At 40.0% G+C, this 17561-nt stretch overlaps 1 protein-coding gene across 9 annotated transcripts in view; it reads right to left on the reverse strand.

Moving 5' to 3' along the window:
* The window catches only part of MYRIP (myosin VIIA and Rab interacting protein), a 324276-nt gene that overhangs the window by 115262 nt on the left and 191453 nt on the right, over nucleotides 1-17561 (reverse strand). For 7 of the 9 annotated variants that reach the window (XM_065051799.1, XM_065051798.1, XM_065051805.1 and 4 more), the window contains 2 exons: nucleotides 13076-13174; nucleotides 2370-2591 (listed from right to left, as the gene is read on the reverse strand). In XM_065051799.1, the coding sequence (XP_064907871.1) occupies nucleotides 2370-2591; nucleotides 13076-13174 (321 nt within the window). The remainder of the gene's footprint in view (nucleotides 1-2369; nucleotides 2592-13075; nucleotides 13175-17561) is intronic. The other 2 variants (XM_065051804.1, XM_065051802.1) reach the window with 1 other exon arrangement.

Raw genomic sequence — 17561 nt, forward strand, 5'->3', positions numbered from 1 at the left:
TCAGCTAAACAGAAGAGACGTATCCTTTAGCAGGCTAAAGTCACATTTACCATCAGCTTTACCATATTTCCACAAAAACAGGCTCTTTTCTGCTGACATTAAAGCACATTACAGCAAATGGGCCCTCCAAACAAAACCATCTGAAATATAAAGAACATATTCTGACATCAGAGCACTGGCTGACATATTCTAAACATACACTAGAAATAAAACTCAGGATTATTCGAGCGTTGCAGTAGAGCAGAGCTAGAGAGCACAAACATCATTATAGGAAGCCTGAACTATATAGGTTTGTATTTTTCCAGTTTGACTGAACTTTCTGCACAGCAGAGAATTACAACATTAACTCTTGTATAATTAAGCAAAAACATATAGGGAGGGGGTGGAAAAAAGGACCACCTGAAAACGCAGTCCTCTCTAAGATATTTCTAGCTCACTATCTGTTGTGCAGTATGGCGTGCAAACAAGTAGCAGCTAAACAGAGAACCACCTCCACTACTTGTGCTATCTTATTAAAGGAAAAAATAAAAGACATAAGAAGACGAGACCACAGTTCATGCTCCATCTCAGGAACAAGTTACTGAGAAAGGGACAGGAACTCACAAATTGTGGCGTTTCCCCCTGTGTATTTTCCTGGAAGAAATACTGACTGATTGTTAAAAACAGATTAAAAAAACACTCCCTACACTCCCCTACTGCGATCTGTAAGTTGTACAGTCCAATCAATAAACCAGATCAAAAAATTATTAGAAGCAGCGTTAGTTAATTTAGCCACTGAAAAATAACTCAAGCTGTGTCTGAGATCTCATAAATACAGAAAATATTTATAACTGAGTTACAGGTGGGTGACTCTGAGGGCTCCACAGAATTGTGGGAAAAGCAAGGTCAGAAACAGCATTTTTATAATACAGCTACGGACTTTTTTCTTCTTTAATTGAATTATTTTGAGACTTTTTTTGTGGAGTCAGCAAAAACTACCTTAAGTGCAATTCATCAGCATCCACAAACCTGGCTGCCTGTTCTGCTGCCCATATGGGTGCACTCAGGAGAAGTGGAAGAAAGCAGTGTAACATGAAATGGTTGAATGACTAAAGTAGAAACAAGCACTGGCTCCACAGCTCTCTGTGTTGCTGGAAAAGACACTGTCATTCTGCCTCCTCACTAGGGGAAAGGGTGCATATGCAGGTTTTCCAAGGTAAAATGCAGAGAAGGAGCAGGTCCTCTGGAGAATACGACCTCCTTCTGGTTCAAGGGCTGGAATTTAGAAACACGACATCATCTATCTGGGATCCCTATAATTTAAAGACCCTGTGTCAAAGGGCACACACTTCATTCACAGATAATATGTGAAAGCTTAAATTTCAAGTGAGTGCTGATGGGAAACAAGTGGGAGCAATTAGTCTTCAGTGAGTACAGGAATATCGTAAAGCACTGGAAAGGGACTTGGCTCTTGTCTTCATCCTGTGTTCTCCACTAAAGGGACAGATGAAGAATAAACAGCCACCTTTGTCACGTTTGCTCAGCTGTTTTAGTCACCCATGTTCAAAACTAAACTATGAGGAACTGAGTTATTTCATTCACCTTTCTTGTCTGAACAAAAAGGCCTTGGCCAGTGCTATATCACCACAGATCAGGCTGCTTTTGGAATCTGGCCTGCGGCACAGACAAGGACTACTACAGTCACACTCCAAGGAACAGCTCCTTTGCTTCTGTTATGTGTTTGCTTGAATTTGCTTTGTTTTTCTCGTGATACCTTTAAGTGTTGTGGCTCCATTAGCCTCAAAAGGGTGAGACAGTAAATCCCTGATACCCTTTGCAAATAGAATTTTGGCAGCATTTTCGTAACAGATGTTAAGAATTATAACAGGTTGCACTGCTATTTTGTCTGGTTATTTGCCAAAGTAAGCCCAAAGCATTCCCACCCCATAAGCTGGCATTTCGAAAAGCACTCCAAAACACAGTCACAGCTGGATGATCTATTCACCAATATTCTTTCTTCCACTCCCCACCCATCAGCGGGATTTGCTGCAAAATTATTAACTGCCTTACCACCATCTGTGCTCAGGTTCCCTTAGTAACCCAGGCATTTCAGGAGATCCCAGCCCTGCTCAAGCCAAGTCCAATTACTGCTTGCTGACTCATCAGTCCAGCTAAGCAAGCCTGGGAAATGCAACAGGTAACCAAACACTCTCGGAACAAATTAACCTCTACAAAAAACAGGCACGTCAAACCTCAGGAACAAATCACCCCCTACATAAATAGGTAATTCGTGTCCCATCCCACCAGTGCTAACTACTGACAAACACAGGGAAAAGCACAGGTCAGGGCACAGCTGCTTCACACAGGTGGTTGAACAGCAGGCCCCTTACCTTGCTTGCTGGCAGACACTGCAAATCCAAGCCTTCTCCTTCTTCTGGTAAGAACTGCAGCTCTTGCAGATGTTGTACTTGCAAACTTGGCACTGTCGCTTGCTGTTGATAAGAAACGTGAACGGAGAACAGCAGCGAATACAGCAGTGCTCATTGAACTTCTGCTGCTTGGAAAGGATGCTGCACTTGTTACCCTCTTCATCCAGCTTCTGCTTCATTTCACTGGAACGAAAAGCAAAAGAACAAAAATATAAACAAGATATTGATAAGAAATCTCCTCTTTGCCTTTCTTCTCTTTCCACATCTTCATGTTACACTCTTTGAATAACTTTTGCGGGTGTGAAATAAATGTCAGAAATGGATGTTCTATGTCCAGAATAGGGAAGCAAAAACTCCTGCATTTCTTACGATCACTCATAGCTGATCCATTTAAACTCTCTGAGTCACAAGCCAGGGCAAACAATCTCCCTGCACTCAGCTCCAGCGAGACAAACCCTCAGGAGGTCCAGGCTGCTGCTCCAGGTACTCCAGCTGTGCAAAGCCATACTGTTATTTGAGAATTCAAGGCTGCTTTCAGAACTCCTTAAAAATCAGTCTATGAAAGTCAAAAGGTTTGGTGCATGGTAATAAAAAAATCCTACTGAGCAACAGTTTTGAAAACAAAAATGTTACAGTTGCTTTATTTGGACCCATGGTGTCATAGTATTCATAACAGCTCCAGTTTGTTAAGGAAGGTTAATCACATACTTCATTTCACAGAGATTTGGGTGTTTTACTAGTTCAGAACAATACTGAGCCAACTGTTCGTGAAAGTATTTGTAGACTCCCTAAAGTTTTCTGTATTCCAGCAGAAGAGCTCATTTATTAAAAGAAAAAATATAAATTGTGCATGTGTGGTATTCAGTAATTTGGTATCTCCCATTTTACAGTGATTTTGATATTTTACAGATTAGACAATATATTGCATTATATAAGTAGTAAAAAACATCCAGAAGAAACAGTTGTGTAAGTTGACAAGTCTGCAAACTCATCACACAGTTTCTGGCATGTACAACTACAATACGCATTAAGAGAAAAAAAAGGATTTATGACAAACATCTTAAATCAGAGCTTATAGAACAGTGTGCACATACATGTACTAATTCTTTCACTTTCTCAGAATTAGTGATGGCTACCTTACTATTTCCAGTTGCTGGTAAGAACCACTTATAAGACTAGAGTAACACAACAGTTAAAACAAAATTTAAAGGTATCACAAGAGACTAAGTTGCAGGAAGACAGAGATATGACATGCTGACTTAGACTTCAATTAATGCTTACATATCTTGCTATAGGAAAAAAAGAATACACTTACTGCATACTTATTCAGGAACTAGACCAAGATCATCTATAAGCATCATAATGAGCCAAGCCTGGAATGTCAGAAGACTCATTTTACTGGCCTATACATCTTATTTGCCATTTCTGCCTCAGATGTATAACTCAAAATAAAAACAGCCTATTTTATGAAAGTCTGACAGGTCAATTCTAAACCTCAAGACTAAAAGGCAATTAAGGTAGAGATCTACAGCATATAGTTTTTGAACTTTGACATACATCATATTTAACCACATTCCAGATACACACCTTTTACAAATTTAAAACTTCAAAACAATGTCTGTTTCTGCTGTTTGTCCCCTGTACAAAGGTTTGGCTTTGTCAGACCAGCTGCTCAAACTCAAGTAAATACTCTTTCGAGTTTCAAGCAAATAATCTTTCTTTGTGATCTTTGTCCAGATGGCAAAACTTACTTGTTTTTCAACATCTTTAGAGAATGTTAAAGGTGAAAAATGTACAAGATTATGATGTGAGAGAGGAAACGTCTGAATTAGGCAAGTCAAACTGGTGTACAAGATTATGATGTGAGAGAGGAAACGTCTGAATTAGGCAAGTCAAACTGGCTTCCTCGTGTAAACTGACAGAACTATCCCACAGATTAAATGGGATGTTTAGACTAGTTTGTGTTATCACCTTGCCTCCCTTCTGCCACAGTAGCACACGGACAATATTTCTAAGGGAACAGAGGATGTGAGCCGTTCCCCACACCACTCCTCCATCGACAGCGCACAACCTGCTCTGCAGCAATGGAGTGAGACAGAGCAATGCTTCTGCACAGGAGGTCAGGCAGGAACCCTGGGTCCCAAGAGAGAAGACGAAGAAGGCAAGGGCTATACGATACAAGGAACCAATTTCTGGCATGGAAAAAAGTGCCAGCAGCCCAAGATGCTGCCGTCATTGCTTCAGGCTGGAGACCTCAGGCAGCAGATGCTGGCCTCCCTGTAAGATGAGAACACTAAGGAATCAGAATCAAGAGGAGCAGTAAAATAAGAGATTTTTGTCCTCATGCAGCTCTATTATCTTCCAGAATTAGTAACACTGATATTGGGTAGTATCAGCCTGCACACTCAACATCGGCATGCTCACTGGCATTTTGAACCCTCATTAGGGCTTTTATGCATGACAGCAAAATAAACCACAGAAGAAAAGCCACCAATTACAGCACAACAATAATGCTTGCACAATATAAAAACAGGCAGTTCATAACAGAGCTAATAAAGCCAGATACCTAGAAAAAGCTGAGCACACGCTGAAGCCTTTTCAACAGTACCAGCATTAATTACATCTCTCTCCTCTATCTGGCTGCCAATATTCATTACAGTAGTAGAACCTTAATATCATTAAGGCATCTGCCTCACTATTAAATAGGACTAAAATTGGCCAACAGATTCAAAAGTCAATGGGATAGGGTTGGACAGGCTGGCAGAGGGAGAGCATGACAGAAAAAGCCTCATTTCCACAGGATACCAGGCAGAAAAGAAAGCAATGCACATCCCTCTGACGGCTGTAACAAATTAAGGCCCTGCCTGCCAAAGGCTATTCTCGTTTCTATCAGGAGTCAAATGGCAAAAGGCACTGTCAACAGGATTTGTCAGCTGAAGCCAAAAGGCTCCACACTCTTTCCTGGGAAATGAAAACATGGATTTCCTGTGAAGGTGAAGTGCTACACAACACTGTTAGGCAGCAAAATATGCCTGGTTTGAGGAAAATTCAGCCTCTGTTTCACTCTCAGCAATTCTGAGAAAACCTCAGTTGCACATGACTTCAGCTGCATGACTACTGGGAGGTGAGCAGGATGATTAATGTGAGCTCCAAGCTCACAAACATGGTTTGCAGCCCTAGAATGCAGAAAAGTACAAGTTGAAGTCTCTGACTTTACCTTCAGGATGTTCATATGGCTTAGCGCAAGAAGATGTAACAATGGTCCAAAGAAAGGGCTATAGCCAACAACACTGATCCTACCAAGCAGTGAAACTTACTTTCAAAAGGATGACAGTGGCCTGTGCAGGAGCTTTTTCTAAGAGGCAGGTTGAACCACATGGCCATGGCAAACATCCCCCTCTACTCCCTGTGCAACACCATTCCTCAACAAAGCACAGCTGAGGGGGAGGGGACAGACGTGTACACTTACTTTCCTCAGCATTACTTCCCCAAGGAGGGAAAGCAATGTATTTATAGGTATATGTATAATAGGCATGCAAATAAAACAAGCAACAAAAAAAGACTGCACAAAGAATTTCCCTTTTGGGGAAAGAATGGAAGAGCAGGAACCACAAATGACAGAATTTATTCACATCACTTAAGTCATAACTGATGGTATTCAACTATTATTGTTATGCGTAACATAGTAATAAGGATCTGCAAGGATGAGAACTTCTGCTATTTGAATGAATCTAAGATTGGATTTAATTTTCTTTTTCAAGTGGCTGCATTTCACCGATTGCCTATAAATACAAAAGCAGCAAAGAATACTCAACAGATACCAAACACGTCTGTCACCAAGCCTAATTCTGTCAAAGAATGTTTTATTGAAATGCAAGCTGCAAAAATATAGAGACGCATATTTAAATTTTTCCAGAGCCTTTTATTAATTAATCTGCAACAGTTTGCATAATAAAGACGTAAATCATTTCAGTCAGCATTCCAAGTAATAGACTCCTAGTATATAATCCCCCACAAAGGCAGGTTAAGAATACTTCCTACCATAATACTTTGGATGTAGGTTTTGTATTGTATTCTGAGGATGACTGGATGTCTCTCCCTCTTCACACACTACATCTTTTGTTGCCTTTTAAAAAAAAATTTAAATAGCTTTCATTGTCATAGTTTATTTTTTTAAGTGTCTTAGACTATTTTAAGTGAATTTGCAAGAAATATAGTATTCTGCTTTGTTGATTTGTACAGTGGTTTACAAATGATACGGTAGGTTAGGTATCATGTTATGCTGAAGACAGGTAACTGCACTGAGCTAGTGGCTCTGAAGGGAAGTTTCTTTTTCTGTTGCCAGCACAAGCACTATCAATCAGCGTCTCTCATCAGTTGGAGATGACTGACATGTCATGACTGACAAAAGAAATAAATAATATACCGGTATTATTTTAAATTTGTTCTTATCACTTTGTAAACCTGTAAATTGTCAAGAGACATTGTATCTAAGCCCATTTTCTTTTGTCATATTGGATATCACAGGAGCACAAACTGTGCAATGTATTTAACTGACAGGCTTTGAAATCATCTGCAGGCAAATGCAGCAGTGATGGAGAAGCAGGTCTTGAAGTACTAGGAAGATACTTGGGGGAGCTCTGGGGACACTGGAAACCTCCACAGCAAAGCTGAAATAACCTTTTCTAAGAAGCAGTGCTGTGAGTGGTCTCCTTTGCCCTGCCATTCTAATTCTGCCACATGGAACGTGGGAAAATTAATCTCGTTTTTTGTCGAGGGTTTAGATTGCGGGGTGACAACAAAAACCCTGGCAGATGTACTGTTAACCTCCTCCCCCCCAACTTCCCCCTTTTACCGCTCCCTCTCCCCCCTTCCCACTAAGGACAGGCGATCGGGAGGAAAAGAAGAACAGAGAGAAGAGAGTTGGAAAAATTAACAACGTTTTACTAATGCTGCTGATAAGAATAGAGAAAATATACAAAACCAATCTTGAAAGTCTCAGCAACTGCAGAGCTGGCACCCGAAGTCCTGGATTGGACTCCGCAGCCAACCGGAGCTGGATTCAGTCTCTCACTAGGCCTCAGTTTGCAGGGACGACTAGCAAGGTCCTCTCCTAATGTCAGCCATAAGCAGAAGGGAAAAGGGAAAGAAGGGCAAGGGAAAAAAGGATGAGATCCTTGTGATCTCCCACTTTTATATGAAGTATTCATGTGAATGGAATGTTATACACAGTTGGTCAGTTTCTTAGTCACTTGTTTCTCGTTGCCCCTCTGGCAAGATGTCCATCCGTGCTTATCAATAAGTTTGCATTCCATTGCTAGGTTTACCAAAACATATATCTGGTTCTCCAGGAAAATGCAGCTAATAAGAAGGCTTTAGCTGACAGGCAAAATCACTAAAAGAGAAACTTGTTTTTTAACAAAACCAGGACAGTCTTAACGTACTTTTTTCCTTACTCTTCTTCTCATCTACCTTCGTATCTCAGAGACCACTCTGCAGCCAGGTAGGTTGTTCTGAGGTGAAATACTTTACCAGTAAGAGGGATGAGTGCTTCTGCTGCAGGTGTAGGAACTTCTGCTTAAATCCTGGGTTTAGCTGATCCATTAAGAAGGGCCAAAAGTTGTGCTTCCATGTTAGACACATAATAAGCTAAAAAGTTTTCTCCCTTTCTCACTATTACATCCATATTGAACCACTGACCATAACTATCTGAGCGTACATGTCCAGCCAGTTTTCATCCACTTCATAATTTCACCTCTATAGGCCATTGCCCCACAATGTGACTATAAAATTGTAAACTTTTTAAATTATTTTGTTAGCATTTTGTGACACCTTCCTCTTATATTACATACACAATATTTCATGTTGCACTACTCCATCAAACATCCTAACAACCTAGCAATACATTATTACATTTTTACCACCCTTCTTATATGCCTTCTCTGATTTTTTCCTTCCCGCATTTGATAGTGATTTATAGTTATATAAACATTTGCTGCATTCCCCTCAATCTCATTTCGTCTCAATATATGTCATTTTGCTCTCCCTGGAGTATATTTCTCACTGCCTGTCTGGTATCTTTCCATAACTAGTAAGTCAACGTTTCTGAAGTCTTTTAAATCTAGTTACAGTATAGTTTTATTTTACCTTTCAATGTCCTTTCCAAATAATTTCCAGAAATATTCAAGAAGTCTATAAAATTGTGCTGAATCAAAAGCATTGATAACTACTTACCACAAGTAGTTTATTTGACCTGATGAAAACTACAGCCTTAAAGTTTTCTATTCCCTACCTTCTGCTCAGGGCTATCCTACATATTAGGCAAAGTGTAGTCCTAGAGGTCCCTGTAATGTGTTATTTCTGTACCAGACAGTCTATATTCACCACTTTGCAGCTCAGAATAGTGAATTTTGTCACATAATTAATCCTGTCTTTTTTTCTCATTGCTGTATCAAGCAGAAAAAAAAATAGTTGAACAGAATTTTCAGGTGCATCTAATTTTAAAGGGATTAAAATTGTACTCCTGGCCATATTGACCAATTTCCTCTGTGTTTTTCATTTTGTATTCATGATCAGTCCAGGAAAGCAAAGTATTAATCAAATTCTGGTACACTTGTAGCATTTATCTGCACTCCTCCCATTTGTCACACTCGGTGTCTCTCCCCATGCTTCTCTCACCAGATATTTTCATGTTTTTCTTATCAGGTCATGATTTCCAGTACGAGGTCATCCTACTGTTAATCTTTTTTTATCCCTTTTGGTCATACCTGAAGAATGATAAATACAGACAAATATTCTGAAAATAAAGTATTGTTCAACGCAAACAGACCAAAAGTATCCAGTGAAAGTATTTTAAAAATATGCATAATTATTTCATCATACTTAAATGCAATGCATTATTTCCATCACTGGTGGCATCAGTGAGTCAAACTTTCTTAGGTATTCAATTTTATGCCTGTATCAACTTGAAAAAGTTTTCTTTAAGAACAGAAACACTCCTACTACATTAAACAGTTCTTCTCCTTTCAAAGTGCCATCTGACTTGACCTTAGAAAACACAATCCATAGCCCAGCTACTGCACAGCAGGAGAGCAACTCATATATTGGCTCTGAAAACCTCTGAAAGATTCACTATGAGTCATCCTTCCCTCTTCCTGGTTGGACTTCCAGCAACACAGCCCTACAAAGGTTTGCACTAGAATCAGTGTTGTTGCTGAATTACTATTATTTACTTCTCTTATCATAAGAAAATGAAGGGAGCCTTCCTTGACCCTTCCTACAGAACACGCAGCAGAACAAACAAGAGCAGACAGCAGAATAAAGAGCAAAGCTTGCTAAGGAAGCCAGTTTCACAGCATGACAAGTCACCGTGTCAGAGGACTCTGTGTGTGTTGTTAGAAAAAAAACAGCACAAAGACATCCATCCCACTTTGCATACAGATAAGACTAGTAATGCTTCATACATGAGAACCTTCTGCCTGATGAGGCTGGCTTTCAAAATTTGCCTGTCATGAGCATTGCCCTCCCAGGAGAGCAGCTCCCACCTAGGTAGGACAGGAATGCTGGTAGAGACATTTCCTCCACAAGCATGGGGAATGCAACACAGACAAATCTGCACCGTGTCCTCCCACACCATTGTTCACCAAGTATTTTATTTTGCCCCTCTCCAAGACAACCACAGGTGCCCTAATGTGCCACAAGAAGAAAGCCATGGTAACAGGAGGTTGTTACAGGTGAAATGCTTATGTAGTCCTAGGAGCACAGCAGAGAAGGAGAGGGGAAGGAGAGAGGGGAAGGAGAGAGGGGAAGGAGAGAGGGGAAGGAGAGAGGGGAAGGAGAGAGGGGAAGGAGAGAGGGGAAGGAGAGAGGGGAAGGAGAGAGGGGAAGGAGAGAGGGGAAGGAGAGAGGGGAAGGAGAGAGGGGAAGGAGAGAGGGGAAGGAGAGAGGGGACGGAGAGAGGGGACGGAGAGAGGGGACGGAGAGAGGGGACGGAGAGAGGGGACGGAGAGAGGGGACGGAGAGAGGGGACGGAGAGAGGGGACGGAGAGAGGGGACGGAGAGAGGGGACGGAGAGAGGGGACGGAGAGAGGGGACGGAGAGAGGGGACGGAGAGAGGGGACGGAGAGAGGGGACGGAGAGAGGGGACGGAGACCTCAAAGCAAGAGGTTCTCACTAACTTGGTGTTGGAATTAATTCCTTCTCAACTGCAACTCTTAACTTTGTATTTTCACCAGTTCTGTAGGTACATAGTTCCTAAAGTCCACTTGCCTAGTTCAGTTCCTCTTCATGCTTGCCCACACTCCTAACATGCAGTAAATACCGATCCTAGAAATTCTACATAGTCTGCAATTCAAGTAGCTTTGAAATTGCAAGCCCTGCAATTCCAAACAATAAACATAATAGAGGTCAAGAAACAGCAGCTTTATACTTTTAGTCAATTTAAGTTTGTAAATAATTTTCTTTTTGAAGTATAGAAATTGTTTACAATATCCATGTACATTTTGTTTCTTTTAAAGACTTAAAAACTTAAAATTACCACATATCTCTATTGTACACAAGACAGCGTTTGGGCAGACAAAAAAAAAAAAAAATCTGTTTTCACAGAATGCGTTTGATATTTAACACGATATGTTACCTCAGTGTGTTTTATATCAACAATATTAACACCTTCTGGAAGGAGAATCATGTCACTTATTACAAACCAGACAAATCTCTGCAAAAGGGCAGGAAAATATCAACAGCACCTCCAGCGCCCTGTTCAACACAAATACTTAAGGTAGTCCTTTAAAAGGAACTGGCATATGCTATTGCCATAGGGACACCAGTATTTAACAAACGTACAATCTTCATTTAACACTGTTACAATACTTCAGATACCTCCCAAAGTTCATGTTCTTAACTTCATCCAAAAGCTTTTTATTGTGAGAATGTCCTGCAAACTTAATAACATACTGATATTTTAACATCTAAAGCAATACACTGTAATGCAATGACAGGACATCAGCAAGCAACCACAAAAAAAAAAAAAAGTTAATACTTTGGATTTATTTAGAAAATAATGGTTTTTATTTTACACCTGCACCACTTACAGTCACAGCTATTTAGCTTTACTCTGCGTATGTGTGTGAGAATGCATGCTTTCACATAAACTGCTTTATTCAACAGGCTGGGAATGTCACTCACCTACTATCCTCCATACCCCGTCCCAATTGTAGCACTGTCCTTGAAAAGGCAATTCCAGCAACAGAAGAGGAAACATAGCCAGGTTACCAGGTCAGTGGGATATTAAGAAACTAGTGAGAAACTAAAGTCCTCTTGTGCAGATGCTCCCACAGCTCCATGTATCCCAGTAATTTTTCCTCAGTCCTTGACAAGATGCCTCACCAGAACACATAAGACTATATACAATGAACTTTCCCAGAAATGATGCAGAGGAACGTCAGAAACCTGTACCTTCCGTTCTTCCTCTAGGTCCATGTGTGCTCTCTGCTTCTTCTCAATTAACTATCTATCAATCTGAAGTACAGCGAATGTACTTCAGTAGGATGTTTTTGGTGAATGGTAAAATAATTGAGATAACCCAGATGCTTTTGAAAATTGAAGTTCATCTAAGGCAACAACTAGCATTCACAAATATTTGCAGAAAGATGATGAAGCGGTAAATATTTGGAAAAGGCAGAAGGGTTCTTCAATGTTCCCCAGCATTTTTAAAATTATGTGGTTTGAATTTTTAAAGTGTCAAGTTTTGTTCTGACTTTTTCCTATTAAAAGAGTTGCAAATACTGTTATTCAGTTCTGGTGTGCATACTGCCATTCAGGTATCTGATGACTTTCTTCTCTCCATCATGCATTTTCTCTCTCTAAAAGCAGTAGATGGAAGAGATCTCCCTTGTGTGGAGCTTATGGCACAGTCAGATCCCAGACTTGGTTCATTTATTTTGTGCAGACCCTCCAGCTATGTCTGAATTCACGGATAATTCAGCACACCAAGAGCAGCTCAGCAGACTGGATAGTGCTGACGGCCTACACCAACACAGTATGCTGTTCAACAGTTCAGCTTCAGGGAAGTCAGTCTAACTCCCTGGACCAAATATTCCCATTTTGCACACATCTGAGGCTTTCTCAAGGCGTGATTCATTGGTTCAGAGATGTGTCTGTTCAATGGAGGGAGTTTAAAACCAAACAGGGCACATTTGGTGAGCTTGATAAGTTTCAAGGCATATCCTGGATTACTATACTTACCATTTGCCTTTATAAAGCACTACCAATAAAATCCTAATTTTTACACATAAGTTTGAAATAGTTTTGAACATAACTGATTTAATTCTCCATAGCACTGTGTCAGTTCATGCCAGTGTCACTCCACAAATCTCATCACCACTGTAGTACAGACGAGACAATAGAACAAGGAGCCAAAAGCTACACCTTTTGTAGCTACAGCCTGAAATGTTACCAGAAGGTGGTCAGTAATAGAAAACATATACAGAATAACCTAGGGATTCTCTCAGAAAAAAAAAAAAAAAAAAAGAGAGGAATTTTCTCAGACTTTTCCGCTACCTTGCAGATTCTGCACTCCAGTCAAATCCTCCTTCCCTCACCACGCTTCTAAATGAAACCAAAGCTCTACCAGGGCATTTATTTCTATGGCAAATGAAGCTTGGATTTACCTTCTGGGCTCAGCTGTTGGACTGACAGTCTGTGAGCAGAGTTCTGCCTGCAGATAGTTCTCTTCTGAACCCCCCCTCTGTAGAGTTGCACTGATGTACCTGAATTACAGACCGAATCAGCTTTTGATGTGTGACTCCCAGTGATTTAAAGTTAAATACAGCAAAAGGAGACTAGTTGGTTGAAAAGAAACAATTTATTCTCAAAACCAAACATTCCTTGTCAAGAAAATTAAAAAAGAGAGAATATGAAACACTAAACTTTCAAAATAACCAGAATACAAAAGCAATGGTATCTCCATAAAAGCAGGACTACAAACCTCACGTAATTAAGTGGTCACAAGGGAATATCTCTGTAGCTGAAATATCTGTTGATTTATAACAAATAATGAAATCTATTTAATTAAACTTGAAGTGGAGGAAGCTCCTCCATTGGGAATCATAACAATATAATTCCTATTAATTAAATGACTAAAAAAAAAATCTAGCACTGACAAAATAAATTTCTTTTTAATAAATGAATTGCTCATTTTAATTTTATAAATTTAGTCTTTTCATATATTTGCAACTAAGGAGTGATTAAGTTGATACTCAGAGGGTAAGAGAAACACAACTGGAGATTTCCTTCAAAACAGTTCTAAAAAATGAGTATTTAAACAAAATTTTACTGCTTAGAAAAGGGAAAAAGCAGAACTACATTTTCCATAAATATTCCATAACTGTGGAGGTGCTTTGCACTTTTTGAGTGCACGTCTCCATCTCAACAGCCAGATTTGGGTGCAGAAGGTCAAAGCTTAGCAAAGCACATTTTCCTGCACAATCTTGTGTTAAACAAAGGGGAAGAAAGGAAGCCTCTTTTATTAAAAAGTTATCATTATGGCAGGTAGTGCAACACTCAGTGACATAATACAGACTCCTCCCGTGATGTGAAGACCACAAACAAGAGAGTTGCTGGAGTAAGGGCACTTGCATTTTGGTTCCAAGTTGGATGTGTACAAGGATGCTGTCTTCATGCTCCATTACAGCACCAGAACAAAGTAAATATTCTTCCCCTCCAGCCATATAAACACTTTATTTTTTTTCCCCATTCCTTTCCACAGAAAGCTAAGCAATCACAATTCATTTTTTGTTTGTCCATTCGCTTCTATTGTGCACCACACTTTTTACAGCTTTTACAATTCTATGTATTTTCTGGCTACAGCACAAACATCCTGAAAAAGGTGCAAGTTAAAGCCAGTTTACAAAATATGACACAGAGTCAAAGGCAGACCACAAGAATCCAAAGTCAAGGAGTTACCCCACCAGCAGGGGGGAAAGATGCATGCAATCAAGAGTTTGTAGCTGGCAAATCAGCAGCCACTTATATTCACACAAGACTAAGAAAAAGATAGCAAGATGATGGATTTCTTTACATACAGGGTGACACAATTTTTTACCCAATTCTGTATTATGCTCCTAGACATCTTTCTAGGCCAAAGGTGCAAATTTCAGTTACTACAGCAGTATGTGTAAGTCAGACATAAAAAGGAAGTATTTTAGCACTTACAGCAAAACACAAAAATCCCCGACAAATCTTGATAGACAGCCAAGTATTTTTACTGGGAAAAACAATTGCACAAATTCTTGCCTAAAGCAAAAGGCTGATTATATCTAACACTTCTGAGGGCTCTAAAACACAAACTGGAATGCACCAATACTTATAATCAAGGACTCTCTTCTTGAGCACAAAACCAAAAAGCTTTAGAGAAATTCAGTACACTGGTTATACCTATGTAACTACAAAAACAGAGAGAACAAAGGCTCAGGGTACAATCAACAGCTTATAAATCCAAGCAAAGCTTTACTTCAAAAAATAGAGACAGGTTTGAGAAGAGCTGTTGATTTATTAAAAAAAAAAAACAAACAAAAACAAAACCAAAAAACAAACCCCAAAACACACACACAAACCTACACACACAAAAAAACCCCAAACAACCACAACAAAAAACAACACAAAACCAACCAACCAACCAAAGCTACCCACATTATTTGAAATCAGAAAGCAATTAAAGCAAAGCATGTATCTTCCTGCTATATCAACAAAGCACACACAGGCTGTAAAACACACAATGATGGAGAAAGCCATTTCATCTAAAATATTTCCCCCTTGCAGGGAATACTGAAGTTACAAAGATTCCCTTGATTGCAGTTCAGTTCATTTTGTGAGCAGTGCCACCACAGCATATGTGTCCACAAAGTACCAAAACCATTCTACACGTACCATTAAGCTTCCCAGCTCACTTAGAACGCTGTATCTGTCTCTAAGTTTGCAGAAATAGCAACTCAGATCTCAAAGCCTCTGTACTAGCACGGGAGGTTACAAAGACCAGACATCGTGTTTACCATGTGATTGACTCCAGCACCTAAACTTATGTGAAGAAGATACACTACCAAATAAGTTACTCTACAAAGCTTTCTGCTTTCCCACCTCCCACCCTTCTGCAGATTTTTTTCAGAGCTCTCCTAATTTCTTTTCATCTTCCATTTCATCAACGATGAAAAAGGTATCTTCTGCCAACTGAAAATCTCCATGAGGGCCATAGACAGCTTTCAAAAAGAAACAGAGATCATTATTTCCTCAGTGTTATTTGCCTGCTGAGAGAGATCAATGGAGACAGATATCTGCTAAAGAGTCTTTGTAGAAATTCACAGGCTGTGTGGATTGGTCTCTCAAGATTCAGCATCACTAAATGCAGAAGGGAAATGCAGTTTTATGACACTTCAATACACATGTATGCCTAGTCATGTAGAAAAAAAAAATTAGTAGCTCAGGAATAGAACACTAGCTTACCTGACAACAGACCACTGTACAAGGCCAGGACTCTCAAAATATGCCATCTAATGATGCCCAAGAGAGAGTACCGTGTATCTGATGCCTAGTTTTCGTCAGCAAACCCTGATCTTACTAGTTCTGGGGTAGCATCTGGATGGGAAACTCAGAGATACCCTGCTGAGCTTAATGGATTTAAAATAAGGGAACAATGCTAGATTTGTAATAGAGTATGAAGTAAAGAGGAATTAAGTAACAAAAAGAAGGGTTCACACTATGGGAACATTGAGAGCTGCTCTTCCTCTAATACCAGTGAAATCTTATCTCCAGAAGTTCTCACACCCAGAATCACCAGAAATTCTGACCCTAATCAATAAGCTGCCGAAAATGAGAAATGAGCCTAGCTTGCCTTCAAAACATGCACTTGAGTCTAAACAACCTGGTACTTCTAGTACAACTACACAAACCAAAAGCCAGAGAGCCCAAAAGACCTAAGGCTGCTGGGAGCTTTGTTTTACATGATGTTGTATAATAGGGAAGTAGATGAATGAAGCAGAGTTTTATCAAGCCCTTAGTTAGGATACAATTAGATTACAGCCACTAGAGCATCTTGTCTTGCATGTAGACATAAACCTCCATGATTTGGGGCAGTGTGACCACACATACAGGACATTAGGCACTGCCTGTAAAACTATCCCTAGGAACCCAGAAGAACAGCTGGCTGACTTGTTCATGTTCAGCACTGTGATGCTGCAATCCCTTACGATCAGCACCCAAGTCAGCTTTAGGTAAAAAGAAAGCCACATCCCTGACTTAAAGAGATTCTTGAACACCACAAGCAGCAAGACACGATACAGAAATAAAAAGGATGCATGGGTGGAAGGAAGTTTTTAAGGTTGTAAGAGATGTCATGGAAATAACTGCAGAGGCCCAAGCTGTGAGTCAAACCATGGTCCTTCACCTAAAGTAGTTTGGCTGAAAAGTACAACAAACAGGTCAGTGATCTGCAGCGTGCGTGTGCATCAAATGCTACGAAAAGGAAAATCTCCAACATCAGTGGGCTTACGTACACACTTCGCTTCTGCAATACGTCAACAGGTTATTGACGTTGTCAAAAGGTACCTTGCAGGCCTGAAAAGAGCAGTGTTCTCAATGAGAAACAAATGCTTTGAAAGCTGAATACAAGTCCAGGAAGGATGCGGTAGATGCAGAGGTATCCTAGTAGCTAAGTGCCTTGTAAACAAATAACACACAAACTCTGCTGCCTCAGATGAAGCAGGGACACTTCAGAAAAAAAGAAAGGGATGAATCATTGACCTCACCATTACTACTCCTGCATGAATTTAAAGGCTAACATGGGATCAACTGCCATCAGTTACATGCAGCAGCTGGACAACATATAGACTAAGCTGAAATAACTCTCAATAAATAAATAATTCTAGTGAAACTGTAAAAGCAAGCAGCAGTTTCAGAGATTTCCTGGTTGTACAATGTCCAGCTAAACCCCAGAAAACAAGCAAGCAAAGCAACAAAAAAACCCTACTATCATCATTAGGTTTGGTCACCTGCACTCTCTGTTCAGGATGAGTTTTTCAAACTTATGTTTTGAATATTTTCAACCTGGGTAGGCCTAAAAGAAAAAGCTCAACAAAATACAAATGTTCACCTCTGACTGGAGTG

This window comes from Columba livia, chromosome 2, assembly GCF_036013475.1.
Source record: "Columba livia isolate bColLiv1 breed racing homer chromosome 2, bColLiv1.pat.W.v2, whole genome shotgun sequence".
NCBI lineage: Eukaryota > Metazoa > Chordata > Aves > Columbiformes > Columbidae > Columba > Columba livia.